Source organism: Schistocerca nitens, chromosome 3 (assembly GCF_023898315.1).
Source record: "Schistocerca nitens isolate TAMUIC-IGC-003100 chromosome 3, iqSchNite1.1, whole genome shotgun sequence".
In the NCBI taxonomy this organism is placed as follows: Eukaryota; Metazoa; Arthropoda; class Insecta; order Orthoptera; family Acrididae; genus Schistocerca; species Schistocerca nitens.
In genome coordinates this window covers 742528616-742551401 of record NC_064616.1, presented here as the reverse complement: position 1 = coordinate 742551401, position 22786 = coordinate 742528616, and the positions used below count along the sequence as shown (strand labels likewise).

Sequence of the window (22786 nt, the reverse complement as noted above, 5' to 3'; positions counted from 1 at the left end):
GTTAATTTTCACCTGATTTTACATCAACACATTTATAATTTTCCGGTGATTTACGCATTACAAAAAAATGTTTGTAGAGAAAAAATGACACTGGCAATATGTTGGCCATCCAGTAGTGTTTACAAATATTATGTGGTTAAGTTTCTTGACACCAGAGCACCCTACTCAGCAGATTTGAACTGGTAAACGTATAAGAGTTGGAACAATTCATGCCGTATCTCCCACTGCTACCAAGCTTTGCTCAGCGTGGTGGCTGATGGGAGTAACTAGGTTCATTTGAATGAAGATATGACCAATCACAACATTTCCAAACTGTCTCTACTGCGCAAACGCAGTTTCATGATTGTTGTGATCATCGTGACACTTTGTCAAACCATATTTAGCGTGTCTCAGCGTATAGACACTTGGAGCACTAGTTGACACTGTCATTCACTTTATGTTGCTAAAATGTTTTCAGTTTAAACACAGCACCAGTTATGTATTTTATTTATGCTGAGCAAAATGTGTTTTGAGAATTTATTCTTGTTGTCTAGTGCAGTATTTGCGTATGTATTTTTTGTGATGTTACACAAACGAACAATGTGAGTGACAGTTTTCGCGTGTTTGTTTCCAGATAACTGATGAGGTATAGTACCTAATAACCTCAAAAAGACAACTACAGTGCAAAAGACACAGAATAACACATATTCAAATGCCACAAAAAATACTTACGTACACATTTGCACATGACAACGAGAAAAAATCCTCGAAATGCATCGTGCTAACAAGGGAAACTCCCCATCGCACCCCCCCTCAGATTTAGTTATAAGTTGGCACAGTGGATAGGCCTTGAAAAACTGAACACAGATCAATTGAGAAAACAGGAAGAAGTTGTGTGGAACTATAAAAAAAATTAGCAAAATATACAAACTGAGTAGTCCATGTGCAACATATGCAACATCAAGGACACTGTGAGCCCACGAGTGCCGTGGTCTCGTGGTTAGCGTGAGCAGCTGCGGAACGAGAGGTCCTTCGTTCAATTCTTCCCTCGAGTGAAAAGTTTACTTTCTTTATTTTCGCAACATTATGATCTGTCCATTCGTTCATTGACGTCTCTTTTCACTGTAATAAGTTCACTGTCTGTGTTTTTCGACCGCGTCGCAAAACCGTGCGATTAGTAGACGAAAGGACGTGCCTCTCCAATGGGAACCGAAAACATTTGATCGCAATCAATTCCTCCACAGGAAAACATGTCTGATATATTCTATACGACAATGGTGACGGCATGTGCGTCACATGACAGGAATATGTTGTCGACCCACCCAACTTGTACACTTGGCAAATGGGTAAAAAGATTCTTCTACCTTACCCGATTTAGGTTTTCTTGTGGATGGGATAATCACCCCCAAAAAATTGATGAAAACATAATAGTTTGTCACATAAACTGCAACAAATGAATGCAACAGTTTCACAGACGCACAGTTTTCCCTGTGCTCTGTCAAAACATATGTTTTTAACGTTTTCATCGAACGTCCCCATACTAGGGTGCAGTTACCTCGCATCTGACGGACGGACAGATAATAATCTCTGAAAATAAAAAATTAAACTTTTCACTCAAGGGAGGACTTGAACCAAGGACCTCTAGTTTCGTAGCTACTCACACTAACCACGGGACCACGGCGCTCCTGGGTTCACACACTCTTTGATGTTGCTTATCTTGCCAATGGACTACTCAGTTCGTATATTTTGCCTATTTTTTCCATAGTTCCACACAACTTCTTCCTGTTTTCTCGATTGATCTGTGTTCAGCTTTTTAAGGCCTATCCACTGTGCCAACTTATAACGAAATCTGAGGGGGGTGCGATTGGGAGGTTCCCTTGTGAGCATGGAAAAATATGCAATGAGTGCAGTGTTCCATTATTTAAATAATGAAAGGCAGCTGCAGGCTTTCAAAAACATTGATTATGACATATGAAAATGAATGAAACATTGCCACTTTCCAGACAGTTATCAGGTCCATTTATATCAGCAGTTTTTACTAGATAATAAAAAAGTCCTTGACAAGTCTTTTGATGCTTGTTATGTATATATATCATACATAAAGTGCAAGGGGGTTCCTATATGTAACTTTAACAACTTAAAATTATATATATATATATATATATATATATATATATATATATATATATATATAAATTATAAGTACCTTGAAAAGCGGGCTTTCACTCTACTTATTCAATACGTGTGCCATTTATTGTCTACATTTTGGTAATATAATGAGAAATAAAATAAAGAAAAAGAAACAGTTTTCATTAATTTCCAGACTGTTTTGTTTTCTACCTTCTTTCTTACAAACCGTGTTGTCTATGGTATCACTATTCATAACAATAATAATAATAATAATAATAATAATAATAATAATAATAATAATAATAATAATATCCACCAGTACATCACTGCAATACAGCTACATCCAAACTTATATATACAACTACAGAAATCTGTAATTATTGATACATGTTCAATTACCCGAAAGTTCCTAAATGCAATATAACACATACCGTACAGTTAAAAGGAAGTGACGCTTGATCAAGGTCCGCGTCACTTTCCATTTTTAACCAGACTTAACGTCTGAGAAAGTAAAGAAATAATAATAATAATAATAATAATAATAAATACAAGCAGAAACAGACACATACAAGATGATACCACAAATGCCTGAAGTGATAATTTTGCAACATGAAGTCACCCAAGCAATTAATTCTACTCACAACTGGAAAGCCTGGAAAAGATAAAATAGCAAATTTCTGGCTAAAGAAGTTCACCTCAACACATTCACATCTAACTAAATTATTTAACAGTTGCATTGCAGACCCATACACATTCTCTGATACCCTTACACATGGAATAACTTATCTGAAACCTAAAGATCAAGCAGACACAGCAAACCCAGCTAAATATCACCCCATAACATGCCTACCAACAATATACAAAATATTAACTTCAGTCATTACACAGAAATTAATGACACATACAACACACAACAAAATTATAAATGAAGAACAAAAAGGCTGTTGCAAAGGAGCACGAGGATGTAAAGAGCAACTGATAATAGATGCAGAGGTGACATATCAAGCTAAAACTAAACAAAGGTCACTACACTACGCATACATTGATTACCAAAAAGCTTTTGATAGTGTACCCCACTCATGGTTACTACAAATATTCAAAATATACAAAGTAGATCCTAAATTGATACTGTTCCTAAACATAGTAATGAAAAATTGGAAAACCACACTTAGTATCCAAACAAATTCAAATAATATCACATCACAGCCAATACAGATTAAGCGTGGAATATACCAAGGAGACTCATTAAGTCCTTTCTGGTTCTGCCTTGCTCTGAAACCACTATCCAACATGCTAAATAATACAAATTATGGATACAATATTACTGGAACATACTCTCACAAAATCACACATTTGCTGTACATGGATGATCTAAAACTACTGGCAGCAACAAATCAACAACTCAACCAATTACTAAAGATAACAGAAGTATTCAGCAGTGATATAAATATGGCTTTTGGAACAGACAAATGTAAGAAAAATAGCATAGTCAAGGGAAAACACACTAAACACGAAGATTACATATTGGATAACCACAGCGACTGCATTGAAGCGATGGAAAAAACAGATGCCTATAAATATCTAGGATACAGACAAAAAATAGGAATAGATAATACAAATATTAAAGAAGAACTAAAAGAAAAATATAGACAAAGACTAACAAAAATACTGAAAACAGAATTGACAGCAAGAAACAAGACAAAAGCTATAAATACTTATGCTATACCAATATTGACCTACTCATTTGGAGTAGTGAAATGGAGTAACACAGACCTAGAAGCACTCAATACACTTACACAATTACAATGCCACAAATATAGAATACATCACATACATTCAGCAACAGAAAGGTTCAAATTAAGCAGAAAGGAAGGAGGAAGGGGATTTATCGACATAAAAAACCTACATTATGGACAGGTAGACAATTTAAGAAAATTCTTTATAGAATGTGCAGAAACTAGCAAAATACACAAAGCAATCACTCATATAAATACATCGGCTACACCACTGCAATTTCATAACCACTTCTACAACCCTTTAGATCACATAACATCAACAGATACAAAGAAAGTAAATTTGAAAAAGAAAACACTACATGGCAAGCAACCGTATCATCTAACACAGCCACACATCGATCAAGACGCATCCAACACATGGCTAAGAAAAGGCAATATATACAGTGAGACGGAAGGATTCATGATTGCAATACAGGATCAAACAATAAACACCAGATATTACAGCAAGCATATTCTTAAAGATCCCAATACCACAACAGATAAATGCAGACTTTGCAAACAACAAATAGAAACAGTAGATCACATCACAAGTGGATGTACAATACTAGCAAATACAGAATACCCCAGAAGACATGACAATGTAGCAAAAATAATACATCAACAGCTTGCCTTACAACATAAACTTATAAAACAACATGTTCCCACATACAAGTATGCACCACAAAATGTACTGGAGAATGATGAATACAAATTACACTGGAACAGAACCATTATAACAGACAAAACAACACAACATAACAAACCTGACATCATACTCACCAATAAAAAGAAGAAATTAACACAACTAATTGAAATATCCATACCCAATACAACAAATATACAAAAGAAAACAGGAGAAAAAATTGAAAAATACATCCAACTGGCTGAGGAAGTCAAGGACATGTGGCATCAGGATAAAGTTGACATTATACCAATTATACTATCAACTACAGGAGTCATACCACACAATATAATATTCACCAGTACATCAATGCAATACAGATACATCCAAACTTATATATACAACTACAGAAATCTGTAATTATTGACACTTGTTCAATTACCCGAAAGTTCCTAAATGCAATGTAACATATACCGTACAGTTAAAAGGAAGTCACGCTTGATCAAGGTCTGCGTCACCTTCCATTTTTAACCAGACATAACGTCTGAGACAAGAAAGAAATAATAATAATAATAATAGTCATCATCATCATCCTAACAGCACGTAAGTTCTGAGGTTGTGGTTATGGTAAGACCTGACAGCACAGCTGTTCTTTTTGTGAATACATATTGGATTTCACTTCTGTACTGATGTGAGAATGTTACAATGTCTCTTTCTTCCAAACGTATTGATTGCACCCCCACTGGCTCATTGACAAGATAGAGGTTTAGATGAAAGAATTAAATGTTACTTCCTCCCGTGTTTCAAAAATTATCAAATTTAAGCAGGGAAATAGATTGTTGTAGTTGTAAGTTCATAGCATTTTATGTATCCTTTGTACTACTGCCATTTGAGTCGAAATGTCACACAGCTGTTTGAGCAACTTTGATACTGTATCGAACACTTTGGTGTGTCAGGAAATCTGAGCCTGTTCAAATGAGACCATTGTTTCCCTGCCCTCCAGTTCCAAATTCTTCTAAATAAATCTGCACATGACCTCAACAGCCAGAGCATCACCTGTAAATGTAAGACAACCCCTATATACTCTATTAAACTACGTAAAAATGCTGATTTCAGTAGCCATAGTTTAATCCGTGAATATAAGAAGACCTTACATTTTTCGAAACATGCATTTGGGAAAAAAGCCTTATCTTTTAATCGGGTAAATACAGTACTTATCCTCCATGACTGGAGCTTCTGAGGATCCCTGACAATTTTTATTAGCTAGCGTCTATTTCATCTCTTGTTTGAGATTAGATTTGGTACGTTGCTGTGCTCCCCTGGGTCCAAGAGGAAGTCGTCCTACATAACTTCACACTGAGCGTTATACTCTTCACCACTTTTCAATGATTTATTGATTTGTTTCAGACCAGTGGTCATACCTGTACTTGTATCTTGACGATCTTTGCATTTGGTATAGCTCCCATTGTGTAACCTTGTTCCATCCTGACCCAAAACTCCATTTGAGTACCCAGCACTCAGACGTTGTTCTACAGTCAGGATTTTTGGGACTCACTTTTCATAAAATGCTTACATGACTACTATATACTCATCAACTAGAGAGTACCTGCATCCAAATGCTTAACACTCATTGCTTTCCTGTCCACACCTTTTGGCCATGTCGATCTCCTCCATAGTTAGTGACCCTTGGTCTTGTCTAGTTTGGTCTATGGTTGCCAGGATTATGGCTCTGTGGCACCTTCAGCTTTTAAATTTCTGGACCCAGTCCATCATCATGGAGAGTTACTGGCCGCTTGTGCATCCTAGGCTAGTATTGTGGGCAGTCTCCTTGCCAATGTGGGGATCTTTCTTCTTCACTTCCAGCAGTCCAAACTCTTACCCACTTATGCAGTCACCACTGATAGTTTTAAAATCATTCAACACCCCAAATTCTTTTTGCATACAAGGGACATTGACCCCTAATCCATGCTTTCAGTTGGGATTACCAGTTGGAATGCACCTTGAGGCCCTCTGCTGCATCCTCTGCCTATCTCTCAGGAATGTATCAACATATGCTTTAACATTTCCTGCAGACCAGGAACAACATTAATTGCCAGTAGCATTTGACATTTTTACAGCAGAGCTTACAGCCATTAACAGAGCCCTATGTTCTATTAGACAGGCCTTCATTGACTTTGTTTTAATTTGTAGCAATTCTGTGAGCAGTCTCCAAACCATTGATAGATGTTACTCTCATCACTCTGTGATATCTGGATTCATGACGAGCTCTCTGACCTTAGTGTATTGCCTGCTCAGATGTCTTTCTCTGGATCCCAAGCCATGTGGATATCCCAGAGAATAAACTGACCATATACTTGACTAAAGAAGCAATTACTCACCCAACATTCACCTTTGATTCCAGATACGGTTTTGTGGGTGAAAATAAGATCTTTCATCACTCTGAAACGATCATCATCCAGTGGAATACTGTCCCCTCTAACAAATGCCACACTGATGAGGAGACTACTGTTGCATGGTGCTCATCCTTCCATTTCTCCTGGAAAGAGTCTACCATCCTGTATCACCTCCAAATTGACCATACCAGATTAAACTATAGTTTTATTATATGTAACAAGCCATCACCTTTTTTGTGGTTGTGGAGCCTTGCAGACAGCAACTAACATCTTGGTAGAATGGCCCCTTCTTCTGGCTCTCCGTACTGAACATAGTCCTGTAGATTATCTACATTTAATGTTGGTGGATGACTAATTGACCATGAAAATAGTTCTCAATTTTCTCTGTGAAAGTGGTTTTTATTCTCAGATCCTTCATTGAGTTGGCAGGGGAATTTGATGTGCGTGGGGGTTTCTCTCACCACAATGAGCCCTTGAAGCTCCCTCATCTGCTCTGACCCATGTATTGGTCTGACCCATATGCTTTTACTTCTCTATAAATTATTGCTCAGCTATAGCATCAATATTTTCCATCTCCAAAGTTCCACGGTCAGCATGTCTTTGCTGCTACGCGGTGGACATGGGTTCGATTCTCGGTCCTGCTGAGGTTTTTTCTTTAATGGGAGGAGTGGAGCAGGGTGCAATGAGGTTTGTTAGGCCAATTGAGGAGCTATTTGAATGAGTAGTAGTGCCTCCAAGGTCAAGAAAGCCAACAAGGCCCAGGAGAGCGGTGCGCTGACCCCCACATCCCTCTATACCGCACCTGATGATGTCATTGGAAGAGGATGGCACAACAGTCAACTGGTCCATCAGGGCCAGAATGTGGAGCACTGCTTTCTTGTTATGGCATCAATATTGCTTTCAGCACCTAAATTCTCCTACATACTTCCATAATCTGATCAAATTTCTTGCAAAGGCCATTAATTCCAGATGAACTACCAATTGACTGGGGGACTGATGACCTCACTGTTTATTCCCTTAACCAACCAACCAACTAACCTACCTATCTGCCTGAACAAAAGGTTAGGTTTTGGCTTTTTTTGTTGACAGTACTAGGATTGAGCTTGAATTTCCTAGATGTGCTGACCAGCCTTTCCAATTCTCAGAGATTTTAAAATGTTTATGATCAGATTAATAATAATAATAATAATAATAATAATAATAATAATAATAATAATAATAATAATGTCATTACGTGTTATGATTTATGTTTACAGATGGTGCTACAGGAAGTGCCCAGGTCGAAGAACTAGAAGAAATTACCAGTGATGCTGCAAATACAGTTGCTCAAGACTCATCTGAGAGGACAAGCACTGAAAATCAACAGAACAGGGAAGAGCAAGACAGTGAGAATGCTTCTACAGATACAAATGCCAGGTACTAATAAAAATATCATTTACTTACTGTACTAAATTTGATTCACAATATTTTAGAACATGTAGGCCTATACACAGTATTACTGTTACCTTGCTGTGCACATATTCACATTTAAGATATGAGGAACAATTTGCTGTCAGTTTGGAACAAGAAGTAATATATTAGATTTTCTTTCTTCTGAACATTTAATTGATAATGCTTGTGGTATTTGCAGATGTTATAATTTTGCTTTTGCAGTCAGCGCTGCTCATCCAAGAATTTATTGCACTGGCTTTTGTCTCAGTGAGTGCATGGTACAATGGTTATCACAGGGGACTCACATTTGGGGGTTCAAAGAGTTCTCTCATATTCTAGAATAACATTTTCTGATACTTCCCTAAACCACTTAAGGTGAATACCAGTGTTGTGACTTCTGAAAGGTTACTGGCAATTTCCTGTGATTGCATTATGTCTTTAATGGCCTTTTTGTTGAAATTATGTCAAACCCTAGTCAATCTGATTTTCCTCTTCCATCCTGTATACAGCTTTTCAAGTAAAATGGCACTTTGCTTGAGACACTAGACTCAGATTCAGGAGGAACACCTTACAAATTCCTATTTGGCCATTCACAACTAGGTGTGCCATGGTTTCCTGGATTGAAAACGGTTATTCTAAGAATTGTTACTTTGAAAATGAGATTGATAGTTTTCTTTCCTCTCTCTCATATCAGAACTCCTACTCCATACCTAATGACACATCTTTGCATAATGTTAAATCCTTGTCTTCCTTATTCTTCTTATAACTCACTAAGAAAGTATTTTATTCAGTAGTTCACTGTCCATTTTTTCCCGTAGGTGGGAAACTGTTTGTAGAAGCCTCAAAATGGATCTGTGAGGAGCCAGTATTGTAGGGTAATCTAAATATATAGCCTTGTTTTGCAGAATATTCTTTGAGTTAGTCATATCTCTTAATCTGGTGGCAAAACTATTGCTGCACTTTCATTTAAATTCTATTAGTGTGCCTGCTACACACATTCTTGCAGTAATTCTGCCAATTTTTCATTGTTTCATTGTTTCATTTGTTGTTTCCTTAACATAACTTTTCTCTTTTGTCATTATATCCTAATTAGTTTTCATCCTTTTTGTTTTTTGTGTTTAGGAATTTTTGCCCGGTTTGATCAGTCAAAATAAACCTGACACTCATTCAACTTCAGTGTATAGGACTCCATGTTGAACCACCTTAAGTATGCTAGCACACTATTAGAATACCCACCATTGGTCATTGTAAGTTCATGGGACAAAATATTAATCATACCCATAAACAAGCCCACCACTTCCTTTGGAATGCTGTAAGTGGTGTGGAACTGGAACTAGTGGTCATCCTTCACTGCTGGTGCAAGTTGTGGAAGTGAAGTGAAGTGTTGTGTAAGTGCCAGTGCCAGTTAGTTGTCCAGATCAATGTAGAAATGTGGACACTTCACTCTTTGAGGAAGACAAGGGCTGTATTTACAAGGCTGTATGCACAACTTCCTGGTTTGACACACACTTGGGCATCCTATTGTACCTCAATTGCCCCACTAAATCAACAGATCTTCATCCTGTGGACAATGTCTGGGATTACATGAACAGTGGTGAAACAGAGCAACCAACTTTTCCACTATTTGCTAGTACAAGCTGTGGCTTCAGCTGGGTATGGTATACTTGAAGACACTTGTAGACTTCCTTACTCACAGAACTGGGGTCATTATCAAAGCTAGATGTGAAGTTACACAAAATTATCTTGATTTCTTCAGGCAGTTAACAATTTCTATTTAGTGAATGTTGGTGCACATAATTGTTCGTCAAACTCGGTTTCATCCTGTCATGTAATTAATTCATTTGTTACTTTTTTATTTTATTGTTCTCATATGGATTTGTGTAACAAGGTCATGAATTGGTAGGTTGCCTGCTAGAAATTAAGCACCTAGAAGACATAATCAGAGGTCACTGTACCTTTTTACACATACACACCATCAGTGGGTATGTAAATTATCAGTAGAACAGCCACCAGAGACATTATTGTTGTTCATCTGTAGAGGTTACAGAGCATGAAGTTACCTTCCATTAGGAATGTGCAATGCACTCAAAGACGGTGATAAGATTTAAAAATGATCGAGTACAGCAATGACTTGGAAGGTTACAAGGCACGACATGGTATATAAAGGGCATGAACAGCATCAGACATTGAGTGATCACTGTGAAGGACACAGAGATGCTGAATATTCGTGTGAGACAGTGTATCAACACCAGAAAGAGTTGGAAAGGGGCCTCACAGTATCTATCCACTTGGCCGGGTGGTCAAATCGTGCTACATCCAGATTTTCAAGGCATCATGATGTGACAGTGGCAGTGTGAGGGCAGGCATAATAGTTGTCAAGTTTCCAGCCAACCGCAATCACTGTATTGCCCCAATCACATCTTAATCCACTCACATCTGCACCTGACATGCGAAAAAGTCACTGACTCCGTGCAGTATTCTACATTATCTCGCTTTTCTGGTAGAACACAAGCAGCAGCCAGGCTACAGAATTACCATCCCATGTGAAGGCTGCCATTAACACACAAACACAGATGGCTGCATTTGGAGTGGTGCCAGACTGGGGAGCATGCACTGCTGATAAATGGCATCACATTTTGTTCGTCAATGAATTGTGCTTTGCTTTTTCACTATCCTTGATGACTGTTGTTGGTGATTGTTGGAGACCTGAGGAGAGATTCCAGTGAGTTACTTCTGGCATCATAGTGTGGGAATGATTGGGTATGACTTCATGGTGCAGATGGTAATGGTTGAAGGAACTGTGACAGCACAATAGTATGTTGAATAACATACTGGTTTTTCAAGTATTACCTCTCGTGTGACATCTCTTTTTCAATAGGATGATGCTTGTCCACACGTGGCACATGCCTCTTTGAATTTTCTGCATGTTGTTGAAGTTCTCTTGTGAAGGCTATCAAAGACCAGATAAAATATTTGTGGGCCAGTTTGCCTGAGGAGAGGATAAAATGGCTTTGTGGGACCCTTCTCAACTGAGTCAATCTGTGTATCCAGGCCAGAAGGGATGAAATGCCATACTGATAAAGGGGTTCATACTGCTAAGGTCTTTGTAAATTTGATTTTACTCAATGTTAACAAATTGATCTTCTTCAGAAATGCTTTCCTTGCCATTGCCAGTCTACATTTTATATCTTCTCTACTTCGACCATCATCAGTTATTTTGCTCCCTAATAGCAAAACTCCTTTACTACTTTAAGTGTCTCATTTCCTAATCTACTACCCACAGCATCACCTGATTTAATTCGACTACATCCCATTATCCTCATTTTACTTTTGTTGATGTTCATCTTGTATCCTCCTTTCAAGACTCTGTCCATTCCGTTCAACTGCTCTTCCAGGTCCTTTGCTGTATCTGTTATAATTACAATGTCATTGGTAAACCTCAAAGTTTTTATTTCTTCTCCATGGATTTTAATACCTACTCCGAATTTTTCTTTTGTTTCCTTTACTGCTTGCTCAATATACAGATTGAGTAACATCGGGGAGAGACTACAACCCTGTCTCACTCCCTTCCCAGCCACTGCTTCCCTTTCATGCCCCTCGACTCTTATAACTGCCATTTGGTTTCTGTACAAATTGTAAATAGCCTTTCGCTCCCTGTATTTTACCCCTGCCACCTTTAGAATTTGAAAGAGTGTATTCCAGTCAACATTGTCGAAAGCTTTCTCCAAGTCTACAAATGCTAGAAACGTAGGTTTGCCTTTCATTAATCTTTCTTCTAAGATAAGGCGTAAGGTCAGTATTGCCTCACGTGTTCAAACAATTCTACAGAATCCAAACTGATATTCCCCAAGGTCGGCTTCTATCAGTTTTTCCATTCGTCTGTAAAGAATTCACGTTAGTATTTTGCAGCTGTGACTTATTAAACTGATAGTTCGGTAATTTTCACATCTGTCAACACCTGCTTTCTTTGGGATTGGAATTATATTCTTCTTGAAGTCTGAAAGTATTTTGCCTGTCTTATACATCTTGCTCACCATATGGTAGTTTTTTGTCTGGACTGGCTCTCCCAAGGCCATCAGTAGTTCTAATGGAATGTTGTCTACTCCTGGGGCCTTGTTTCGACTCAGGTCTTTCATTGCTCTGTCAAACTCTTCACGCAGTATCGTATCTCCCATTTCATCTTCATCTACATCCTCTTCCATTTCCATAATACTGTCCTCAAGTACATCGCCCTTGTATAGACCCTCTATATACTCCTTCCACCTTTCTGCTTTCCCTTCATTGCTTAGAACTGGTTTTCCATCTGAGCTCTTGATATTCATACAACTGGTTCTCTTTTCTCCAAAGGTCTCTTTAATTTTCCTGTAGGCACTATCTATCTTACCCCTAGTGAGATAATCCTCTACATCCTTACATTTGTCCTGTAGCCATCCCTGCTTAGCCATTTTGCTCTTCCTGTCGGTCTCATTTCTGAGACGTCTGTATTCCTTTTTGCCCACTTCATTTACTGCATTTTTATATTTTCTCCTTTCGTCAATTAAATTCAATATTTCTTCTGTTACCCAAGGAGTTCTACTAGCCCTTGCCTTTTTACCTACTTGATCCTTTGCTGCCTTCACTACTTCATCCCTCAGAGCTACCCATTCTTCTTCTACTGTACTTCTTTCTCCCATTCCTGTCAATTGTTTCCTTATGCTCTCCCTGAAACTCTGTACAACCCTTGGTTCTTTCAGTTTATATCCAGGTCCCATCTCCTTAAATTCTCACCTTTTTGCAGTTTCTTCAGTTTTAATCTACAATTTATAACCAATAGATTGTGGTCAGAGTCCACATCTGCCCCTGGAAATGTCTTACAATTTAAAACCTGTTTCCTAAATCTCTGTCTTACCATTATATAATCTATCTGATACCTTCTAGTATCTCCAGGCTTCTTCCATGTATACAACCTTCTTTCATGATTCTTGATCCAAGTGTCAGCTATGATTAAGTTATGCTCTGTGAAAAATTCTACCAGGCGGCTTCCTCTTTCATTTCTTAGCCCCAATCCATATTCACCTACTAAGTTTCCTTCTCTCCCTTTTCCTACTCTCGAATTCCAGTCACCCATGACTATTAAATTTTCGTCTCCCTTCACTACCTGAATAATTTCTTTTATCTCATCATACATTGCATCAATTTCTTCATCATCTGCAGAGCTAGTTGGCATATAAACCTGTACTACTGTAGTAGGCATGGGATTCATGTCTATCTTGGCCACAATAATGCATTCAGTATGCTGTTTGTAGTAGCTTACCCGCACTCCTATTTTTTTTTATTCATTATTAAACCTACTCCTGCATTACCCCTATTTGATTTTGTATTTATAACCCTGTATTCACCTGACCAAAAGTCTTGTTCCTCCTGCCACCGAAGTTCACTAATTCCCACTATATCTAACTTCCATTTCCCTTTTCAAATTTTCTAATCTACCTGCCCAGTTAAGGGATCTGACATTCCGATAAATAATTTGGACAAGAAGAGAATAGAAGCTTTCGAAATGTGGTGCTACAGAAGAATGCTGAAGATTAGATGGGCAGATCACATAACTAATGATGTATTGAATAGAATTGGGGAGAAGAGGAGCATGTGGCACAACTTGACAAAAAGAAGGTACCGGTTAGTAGGACATGTTCTGAGTCATCAAGGGATCACATATTTAGCATTGGAGGGCAGCGTGGAGGGTAAAAATTGTAGAGGGAGACCAAGAGATGAATACGCTAAGCAGATTCAGAAGGATGTGGGTTGCAGTAAGTACTGGGAGATGAAGAAGCTTGCACAGGATAGGGTAGCATGGAGAGCTGCATCAAACCAGTCTCAGGACTGAAGACAACAACAACAAAATCACATAAATAGTTTCACATTCCAGCTGCACCCATGAAGTTACATTCCATATTCTCCTTCCCTTCTGGTTGCTTCACATTTTCAGCAGGCATTGTATATTGGAACTGTTCACAAAAGACTTTGTCCTAAAAACAGTTGTAACTGGACTTAGTTAGAAGAAATAACTAACATGTGCAGCTTCAAATTTTTCAATTACAGCAAGTAAAAATGCAAGGAAATCAGATTATTTGTTCATAAACTCAACTGTAATAATTAATCTTTAACTCATACTCTGAATATATGCTTTCAGGAGAGACGGTGCTGTTGATGACGCAATGGTCCTGAATTCTGATTATGGAGCGGAAGTTGAAGTTGAAGTAGAACCAAATTCAAGAGGAGGAGATGCTGCTAGTGCACTTCCTTCAACAGCAGAAACTCAACCTCAGTTTAGAGAAAATTCTGCCCAGTCTATACAGTTTGAAAATAGAGTAAGTTAAAAGTTCTTATTGTTAAAGTTACTTAAAAAATCTTACCTTCTTACTACTACATACAAAGGACATTCATTAATCTGGGAGACTGTAGAAGGCGCTCTACACAATCTCTAGTACTGTTCACTCTTTATGTGTTGATGGGGGGGGGGGGGGGGGGGGTTGGGTCATCATCGTATGTACGAAGTTTCTTTGACCTTCGAAGGAGACTGGTGACGTTGGTATCTAAATCACATTTTGTTTGTCTGGACATATAATTCTTACCTTTATAGATTCTGATGTTATGTCTTTGCATTCTGTTTGATAGTGACAAAGACTGTGAATTTTGTAGTTCATTGAAATAGAAATATTGGAAAGTATTAACAGGAAGGTACTCAGACATCATACATTTTATGAGAACCTGATTAAAAAACTCTTGAGAATCATGTCCGCCAAATCATTTATGTATGTAGAAAATAATAGCAGTCTCACCACACTTCCCTGGGCACTCCTGATTATATCCTGGTCTCCGATGAACACATGCTGCTGAGGACAACATACTGGGTTCTATTACTTAAGAAGTCTTAGTGCCACTCACATATTAGGGAATGTATTCCATATGGTTGTACCTTATTTAAGTCTGCAGTTGCATTTCGGAGATCTAGGAGTGTGGAATCTGCCTGTTGCCCTTAATCTGTATTTTGCGGTACATCGTGTAAGAAAAGGGCAAGCTAAGTTTTGCATGAGCAATGCTCTCTAAATCTGTGCTGATTTATGGACGTAAGCTTCTTGGTATCTAAGAAATATATTATATCTGAACTTCAAGTATATTCAGGAGTTCTGCAGCAAACCAATATGGGTCCATTCTTCTAGCCTTTTTATGTAGAGGAGTCACCTGCATGTTTGGATATTCATCTGATTGTTTGTGTGAATATGTGTACTTCCACAAGAGAAAGAGAAGTCTTGAAGGAAGGCTAGTATAAATATTTCACTTTTTGTGTTTCTGTATGCCAAATATCAGTCAGCTACAGGTGAGTGGTTGTCTTTCCTTTATTTTGTGTATTATTCCATTTAGGAATTTCTATTGTGGTTCCCTATAGAATTCAGTTGAGTCCAATTAATTTGGCTCACACACAGACATACAGCTATACTTTCTTTCTACACACTATTCATTAGTGGAACTGAGAGATACATCAATATACCCTATAAAAGATGTACTGTCTGCCACGCTCTTCAGTAATTCATGGAGAATAAGGTGAAAACTGCAGAAAGAGGCAGGATAATCTGACAGGTAATTCATTCATTACATTTGTGTAATATTAGACAAATTTCAGAGAACACATCAGCAGTTTGATGTGGAAATGGCAATGCCAGATAGATAAAAAAAAATGATTTCTATTTGGGAAATGATAGTATTACAAACATGTACAAAATCCATATCTGCAAATTCTGCCCTATTGTCATAGACACTATATTCGTAGATGACAGATGTACATACGTCTACCTTTCATAAAAATATATTTCTATGTGTATTGCTTGGAACTATTAAACATCTAAACAAATGATTATGAACAAAAAAACAAAAAAGGAAAAAAAAGTGATCTGTAAAACCGAAGAACCATAATATGGAGTTGTAGAGTAATTTCAACAAAAATTTACGTAATTGATGACTCAGATTGCGTTGTTAGCTGTCTCATGTGGAAAATGTGGTTTTTTGGTGTCCTCTGATTTTTGTAATTTTGAGTGGGTAAATTGATGCTACAGTGTTTACTGTTGACACACTTGTGTAGAAGGTGTCAAAAATTCAGCTAAGTAAAAAAATCCATACTTTTGTATGCTTGCTTATGTATATAATTCGACTTCAGATTATTTCTTTGTTGAGATTGTGTATGTTAGGTAAGTCAACCTGTTTGTTTTTGTCCCATGATCTCTCATTTTCTGTGTTATGGCTTGTTTGTATCATGATGTAGTATATATAATTCATAGTACTAGTTTATAGTCAGTTGTAAACTAAATTTGTGTTTCCAGAATGAAATTTTCACTCTGCAACAGAGTGTACGCTGATAGGAAACTTCCTGGCAGATTAAAACTGTGTGCCGGGCTGAGACTTGAACTCGGGATCTTTGCCTTTCGCGGGCAAGTGCTCTACCAACTGAGCTACCGAAGCACGACTCACGCCCGGTCCTCACAGCTTTACTTCTGCCAGTACCTCGTCTCCTATCTTCCAAACATTACAGAAGCTCTCCTGCGAACCTTGCAGAACTAGCACTCCTGAAAGAAAGGATATTGCGAAGACATGGCTTAGCCACAGCTTGGGGGATGTTTCCAGAATGAAATTTTCCCTCTGCAGCAGTGTGTGCGCTGATATGAAACTTCCTGGCAGATTAAAACTGTGTGCCAGGCTGACACTCGAACTCTGGACCTTTGCCTTTTGTGGGCAAGTGCTCTACCAATATTTGTTTTTTAAAAATGATAGCAAGAGATGGGGAGGATCACCATGTGCTCTATGTATGTAATTGGAGGTCTCATTTAACTTATTTAACAGGCTGTTCTGGCAGTCATTGAGAGAACAAGATACAAGAAGCTGCAGATTGTGGTGCATGTTGGAATGAACACTGCCTGGTGTCTTGTCTCTGAAGTCATATTTGGTTTATTCTAGTGAATGGCAGAGACTGTTGAGAAGATTGATCTTGCTCATGGAGGTTCAAGGAAGCTCACAATCTGCAGCATTGTTCCCTGAACTGAATAGGGTCCTCAGTTCTGAGCTAACCAGGCAGCTTGAACCGGAGACTTTGAATGTTACAGGCTGACTTCTTATGCTTGCAGCATATGAATAAGAGCTAGAGTCTCTCACTAAATGAGTCAGGGGTGTACTACGCATCAGAGGTTGCTATCCCAATGGTTGGCTGTGTATGCAAAGCACACAAGGGTTTATATAACTTGTAACTATAGGAGGTACCAAAGCATTATTTTAATATCCAGAGAAATGCTGCTGTCCCCACTTCCACTTAAACAATTTAAATCCTAGTAAAGTACTGCTGAAACCTTTTCAAGTGTCAGAGTTTGAAGCAATTCTAAAACATTAGGGGCTCATATAATACTAGATCCAGAAAGCTGACTAAACACATAAATTGACAGTAAGGACATTATCAACGTAAAAATCAGTGTATATTGAAAGTAAGTTTGAGATGGAGATTGTGTATTTGTTGCGGAAGACACTCAATTCCACAGAGAAATTGAAGATCTGTGTAAGATTATTTGGGCAAGTATTAGTATCAAGTGTGTGCAGAAACTTAGCTATGTCCTTCTACTGACAAGACTCGTCACCAGATGTAAAGGAAAACTTGGAGTTAACCTGAGCTTATTAGTACTTACATTTCTGGCTTCAATCATCCATTGATTGATTGGGAAAATTACAGTTTAGTAAGTGGTGAGTGTAACAGGACATCCTCTGAAATAACTGAAAACTACTTGGAACAACTTGTTCAGAAGCCCTCATATGCTGGAAATATATTAGATCCATTGTTAACAAAAAACCTGAATTCTGTGGATTTTTGTATGCTTTAAATGGGTATCAGTGACCATGAAGCCGTTCTAACGAAGATTACTGAAGTACAAAGGCAAATAGACCAAGTAGAAAGGTATACATGTTGAGTAAATTAGATTCAGGAAGTAGTGCCATACCTTAAAAAAGAAGTCAAAACATTTTCCGGCGGTCAGCAGCATGTGAAGGAACTTTGGTTGACATTTAAAAGAATAGGTGACCAAACATTGGATTGATAGGTTCCTAGTAGAGCAGTTTGTTACTGGAGGAACCTCCCATGGTATAAAATTTCTGTGAAGAAACAGACAGCACTGCACAACAGGTTTAAAATAAAGCATAGTGCTATAGATAGATGCAGAATGAAAAGTGTTTGACTGTCAAAAGGGTAATGTGTGATGCTGTCAATAGCTGCCGTAGCAGAATTTACCTAAAGATGTCTCACAAAACCCAAAAAAGCACTCGTCAGCCTGGGCCCTGTACTGCAAAGATCAGTTGAAAGTTCCAAAGAAGTAGTGCACACCAAGGGTTCATTTAAGCAGTCGAAGGAGCAATCCCCCTCAACAGAAAAAATGGTTTTTATGAACATAACTCACATCTTGCACTGCCACACACAGACGTAACAATTCAGTATCACTTTGAAGAAAGGTAGAACATTTAATGTATGCTGACTAGTAGCAGTTGCATCCAGAACCATTTGTCATGAAAACTCTGAACTCTTGTGCTATACACTGCAAAGCTAATGTGAATCTCCCCCTAGCTCAGATTCTGGGTATGCTTTTGTATAGGAGAGTGCACTTTCTATGGTTGCCCATTAAGAGTGCAAGATACAAAACTGTATGAGATATTATTGCTACAGTTTTTAATGTTTAAAATTATTTACAGGGTACAGCTGAACTTGACAGTGACGATTCAGATGATTCCGAACCTTCAGATACTGACGTCAACCACATGGATGATGATGAAGAAGGTATGTAAATGCATTCTTTATATGTCAGTTAAACTTAAAATCCTAATGAAACTGCATGCCCCTAATAAAGAGTACCTTTATTTTCATAGATCTCCAGAAATTGTGTGTCCTAGTTAAAGTACATTTTTCCCCATTGGTAATGATGATTAAATTTCTTCCTTTCATTATTTTATAAAACATTACTAACTTGACTGACTATAACTGAGGCACACCTGAGAGCACACAGCACATAAACAAGAGTAAAAATGTTGCTGAATTTTTGGGCAGTGTCAGTCTACAGAATGTTTACAAACACAAACAACATGCAATGGGTACAGTGTGGTACAGTGCAATTGGTTGAGGCACTATAGCCTTGTTTTGTTTGTTTCTGTGTGTATTTTTTGGGGGGGGGGACGGGGGGGGGGGGAGAGGTGATTAAGTTTATTCTATCCAGGACTTCCCAGTGTCATTTATTATTATTCATGTAATTATTAATAACTCACCAGAGGTCTGCATTATAGCTGGAAAACAGTTGTATGCTCATGCTTATCTGCTAGAAGGTGGACCGTGTTAATATTATTTTCTCTAAGGATAGGAATAGAGAGTAAAATCCAGGAGGCTTGTAACTAAATGAGAATGTTACAATAAAAACACCCTTACGCTGTCAATTATTCTGAAAAATTTACATGTGCTTGTGCTTCTGCATTTCTGCTGAACCTCAGATTTATAAGTAGCTCATTGTCTTGTAGATAATAGGAAAAGGAAGTATGTGTAATCTGCTTCACCAATGAGACCAATACCTTAAAATGCCCATTTATGATTGGGTAAGGGAGGAATTATTTTGTCTAATAATCCAGAATGATCTCAGAAACAAGTAAACCAGAATAAGAAAGGAAACAGCTTCTATGCTAAGGCAGGAGAAATGGAAGTATTACAAGGAACTAATAAAAGAAGCAGAAGAGGATTGTATTCAGCAAATGACAAGACAAATGTACCAAAAAATAAGGGAAGCAACACAAAAATATAAAAAGAGAGAAACATTTATTACAGAAACCCAAGGAAAAATCCTTTCAAGTGATACTGAAGTAGAACAGCATTGGGCAGACTGCTTCGCTAATTTACTAAACTGCGAAGACCCCATTGAAGCTCTTTTATGTGACGTGCCAGACACAGTAGACATCAAAGTAGAGCCACCCAGTGAAGGAGAAATATAGGCAATAATTAAAGTTTTTTAAAATAATAAAGCTTTGGATGATGATAAAGATAGGGATGAACTAATAAAGAATGGAGGGCCAGAATTGGTTAAAAGAATCGTGAAACTGATGACGAAAGTATGGGTATATGAGAAAATGCCCTACGACTGGAAAACTGCCATAGTCTGCCCCATTTTAAAAAAGAATGACCCTCTGGATTGTAATAATTATAGAGGAATTTCACTCCTTAATGTAACCTACAAAATCCCATCACAGTGTCTACTCCAGAGAATGATACCACTAGCTGAAGAAATCATAGGTGACTATCAGTGTGGTTTTAGAAGAGACGGGTCAACTAGTGATCACCTCTTTACTCTCTGACAGATTACTGAGAAAGGATGGGAACATAATGTTGACATCCACATGGTATTTGTTGACTTCAAAAAAGCTTATGACAGCATGTACAGGAGCACAATAACCAGGGTTCTCAAAGAGTCTGTGTTCTGGAAAGTTAATATGCCTAGTACGCTAGCTGTGGTGGCAGAGAGGTTCTGGGCGCTTCAGTCCGGAACCGTGCGACTGCTATGGTCGCAGGTTCGAATCCTGCCTTGAGCATGGATGTGTATGATGTCCTTAGGTTAGTTAGGTTTATGTAGTTCTAAGTTCTAGGGGACTGATGACCTCAGATGTTTTGTCCCATAGTGCTCAGAGCCATTTGAACCATTTGAATGCCTAGTACACGTGTGCTTGGAGGAAACCTATTGCAAAATAAAGACCAACACAGGAGTGTCAAAGAAGTTTGAAGTCAGAACAGGCCTTAGACAAGGAGGTGCTTTATCTCCAATATTTTTCAATCTGGTTTTAGAAACGGTAGATAGAGAACACCAAAAAGTAAACCCAGTTGGAGTAAAGATGGGTAGGAATAAAATACATAGTTTTGCTTATGTGGACAGTGTTGTCCTAATAAGTGGAAACAAAGAAGACCTACAACTCGTGACAAGTTCCTACAGAAACATTGCAAGGAAAGTAGGATTTGGAATTAATGAGAAGAAAACAGAGTACGTGGTCGTGAGCAAGGCACCCAATTATGGTAGTCCACTGACAATTGATGATCTCACTTTTAGAAGACTAGACGCTTACAAATACTTGGGAAGCATCATCAATGAACAGAATAAAATGGAAATTGAAATTAAAGCGAGGATAGCAGCAGCGAGTAAAGCTTATTTTAGCCTACAGTGTGTAAACTTTTAGATGGCAAACCTCTCCCGAGTCCTGAATCGGTAGAAGTCGGTAAACTTCGGGAGGCTTCGGTAGGCACGCAGTTTCGACTGCTGCCAACATTACGTAGCTGACTGTGTTGTACAAGGTATTCATTGCCGTGTGCTTCGTTATTGTTTTGCTCTGTACTGTTCTGCGTGTTTTTATTGTGCAGTTGTGCTAAACATTATCAAAGTGAGTGAAGAGGCAGTTACTGGCCCATCTCGGGAGTCGCCAACAACACCTACCGGTAGGCCTACGGTTAGAAGGAAACCAGTATTACGTATTGATGCTCGCAAAATTATATTGCTTGTGATTGAATGCTGCGAAAGGGAAAGGGAGCAGAAAAAATTGCTTCACCCCATTTACAAATCTTCATTGAGAGCTGCTACATACACAGGACAAAGCATGCATAGCATTGAAAGATTCAAACAGTTTTCCAAGAATCATCCTGGCGTATCACCACAAATGCCTAGCCAGAAAAGGTGAGATTCCATTTCAGATAGTTTGTTCGCGATCACTTTGAAGGAGCCCCCTATTTCGTCCGAATTACCTTATATTTCATTTTTCCTTGCTACCATATTGCTTTGTATGGAAACACCACTGGTTACTGTATTATTTCGAAACACATTCATATTACAGTACATTTCCAAATTCAAAACGCACAGAGGGCAGACATTTGTATATATAGAGATTTGTATATATAGAGATTGACAGTTCCGTTATACTATATGACCTGTTTAAGTACATTTAAATTTCATAATTAATAGTTTAACATCACGGGGAATGAAATAAAAAATTGCGAGCAGTAGGAATCAAACCCGGGTCCGCTGCATGACAAGCCTTTACCTAATCAATTGGGCTACGCATGCAACAGTAACGTAACTGTTGAAACATTGTCTATTACTCTTTTCGGGCGTTCGGAGAACAACTCACCAAAGTTTCATTGCAATCGGATGAATGGTTTGTGAGCGCATAGTAGACAAACATACATACATTCATTTTTATATATATAGATTTCAATGTACATGACGATTTCAGTTTCGTTTATGAACCACATTTAAAACGAGTTTTACTTTCAAGCTTTTAGTCTGCTTTCGTGTATGCATGACGCGTAATTTGTAGTGCCAGCACTGCAACTGGTAGGTGTGCCTTGTCCCCCTTCCCAACAGCTCCTTTCCCCTCGCCAG

At 38.2% G+C, this 22786-nt stretch overlaps 1 protein-coding gene across 1 annotated transcript in view; it reads left to right on the top strand.

The window, feature by feature from the left end:
* The window catches only part of LOC126248719 (E3 ubiquitin-protein ligase HUWE1-like), a 454581-nt gene that overhangs the window by 281044 nt on the left and 150751 nt on the right, over positions 1-22786 (top strand). The window contains exons 34-36 of the mRNA XM_049950025.1: positions 8156-8315; positions 14500-14677; positions 19083-19167. Of these exons, the coding sequence (XP_049805982.1) occupies positions 8156-8315; positions 14500-14677; positions 19083-19167 (423 nt within the window). The remainder of the gene's footprint in view (positions 1-8155; positions 8316-14499; positions 14678-19082; positions 19168-22786) is intronic.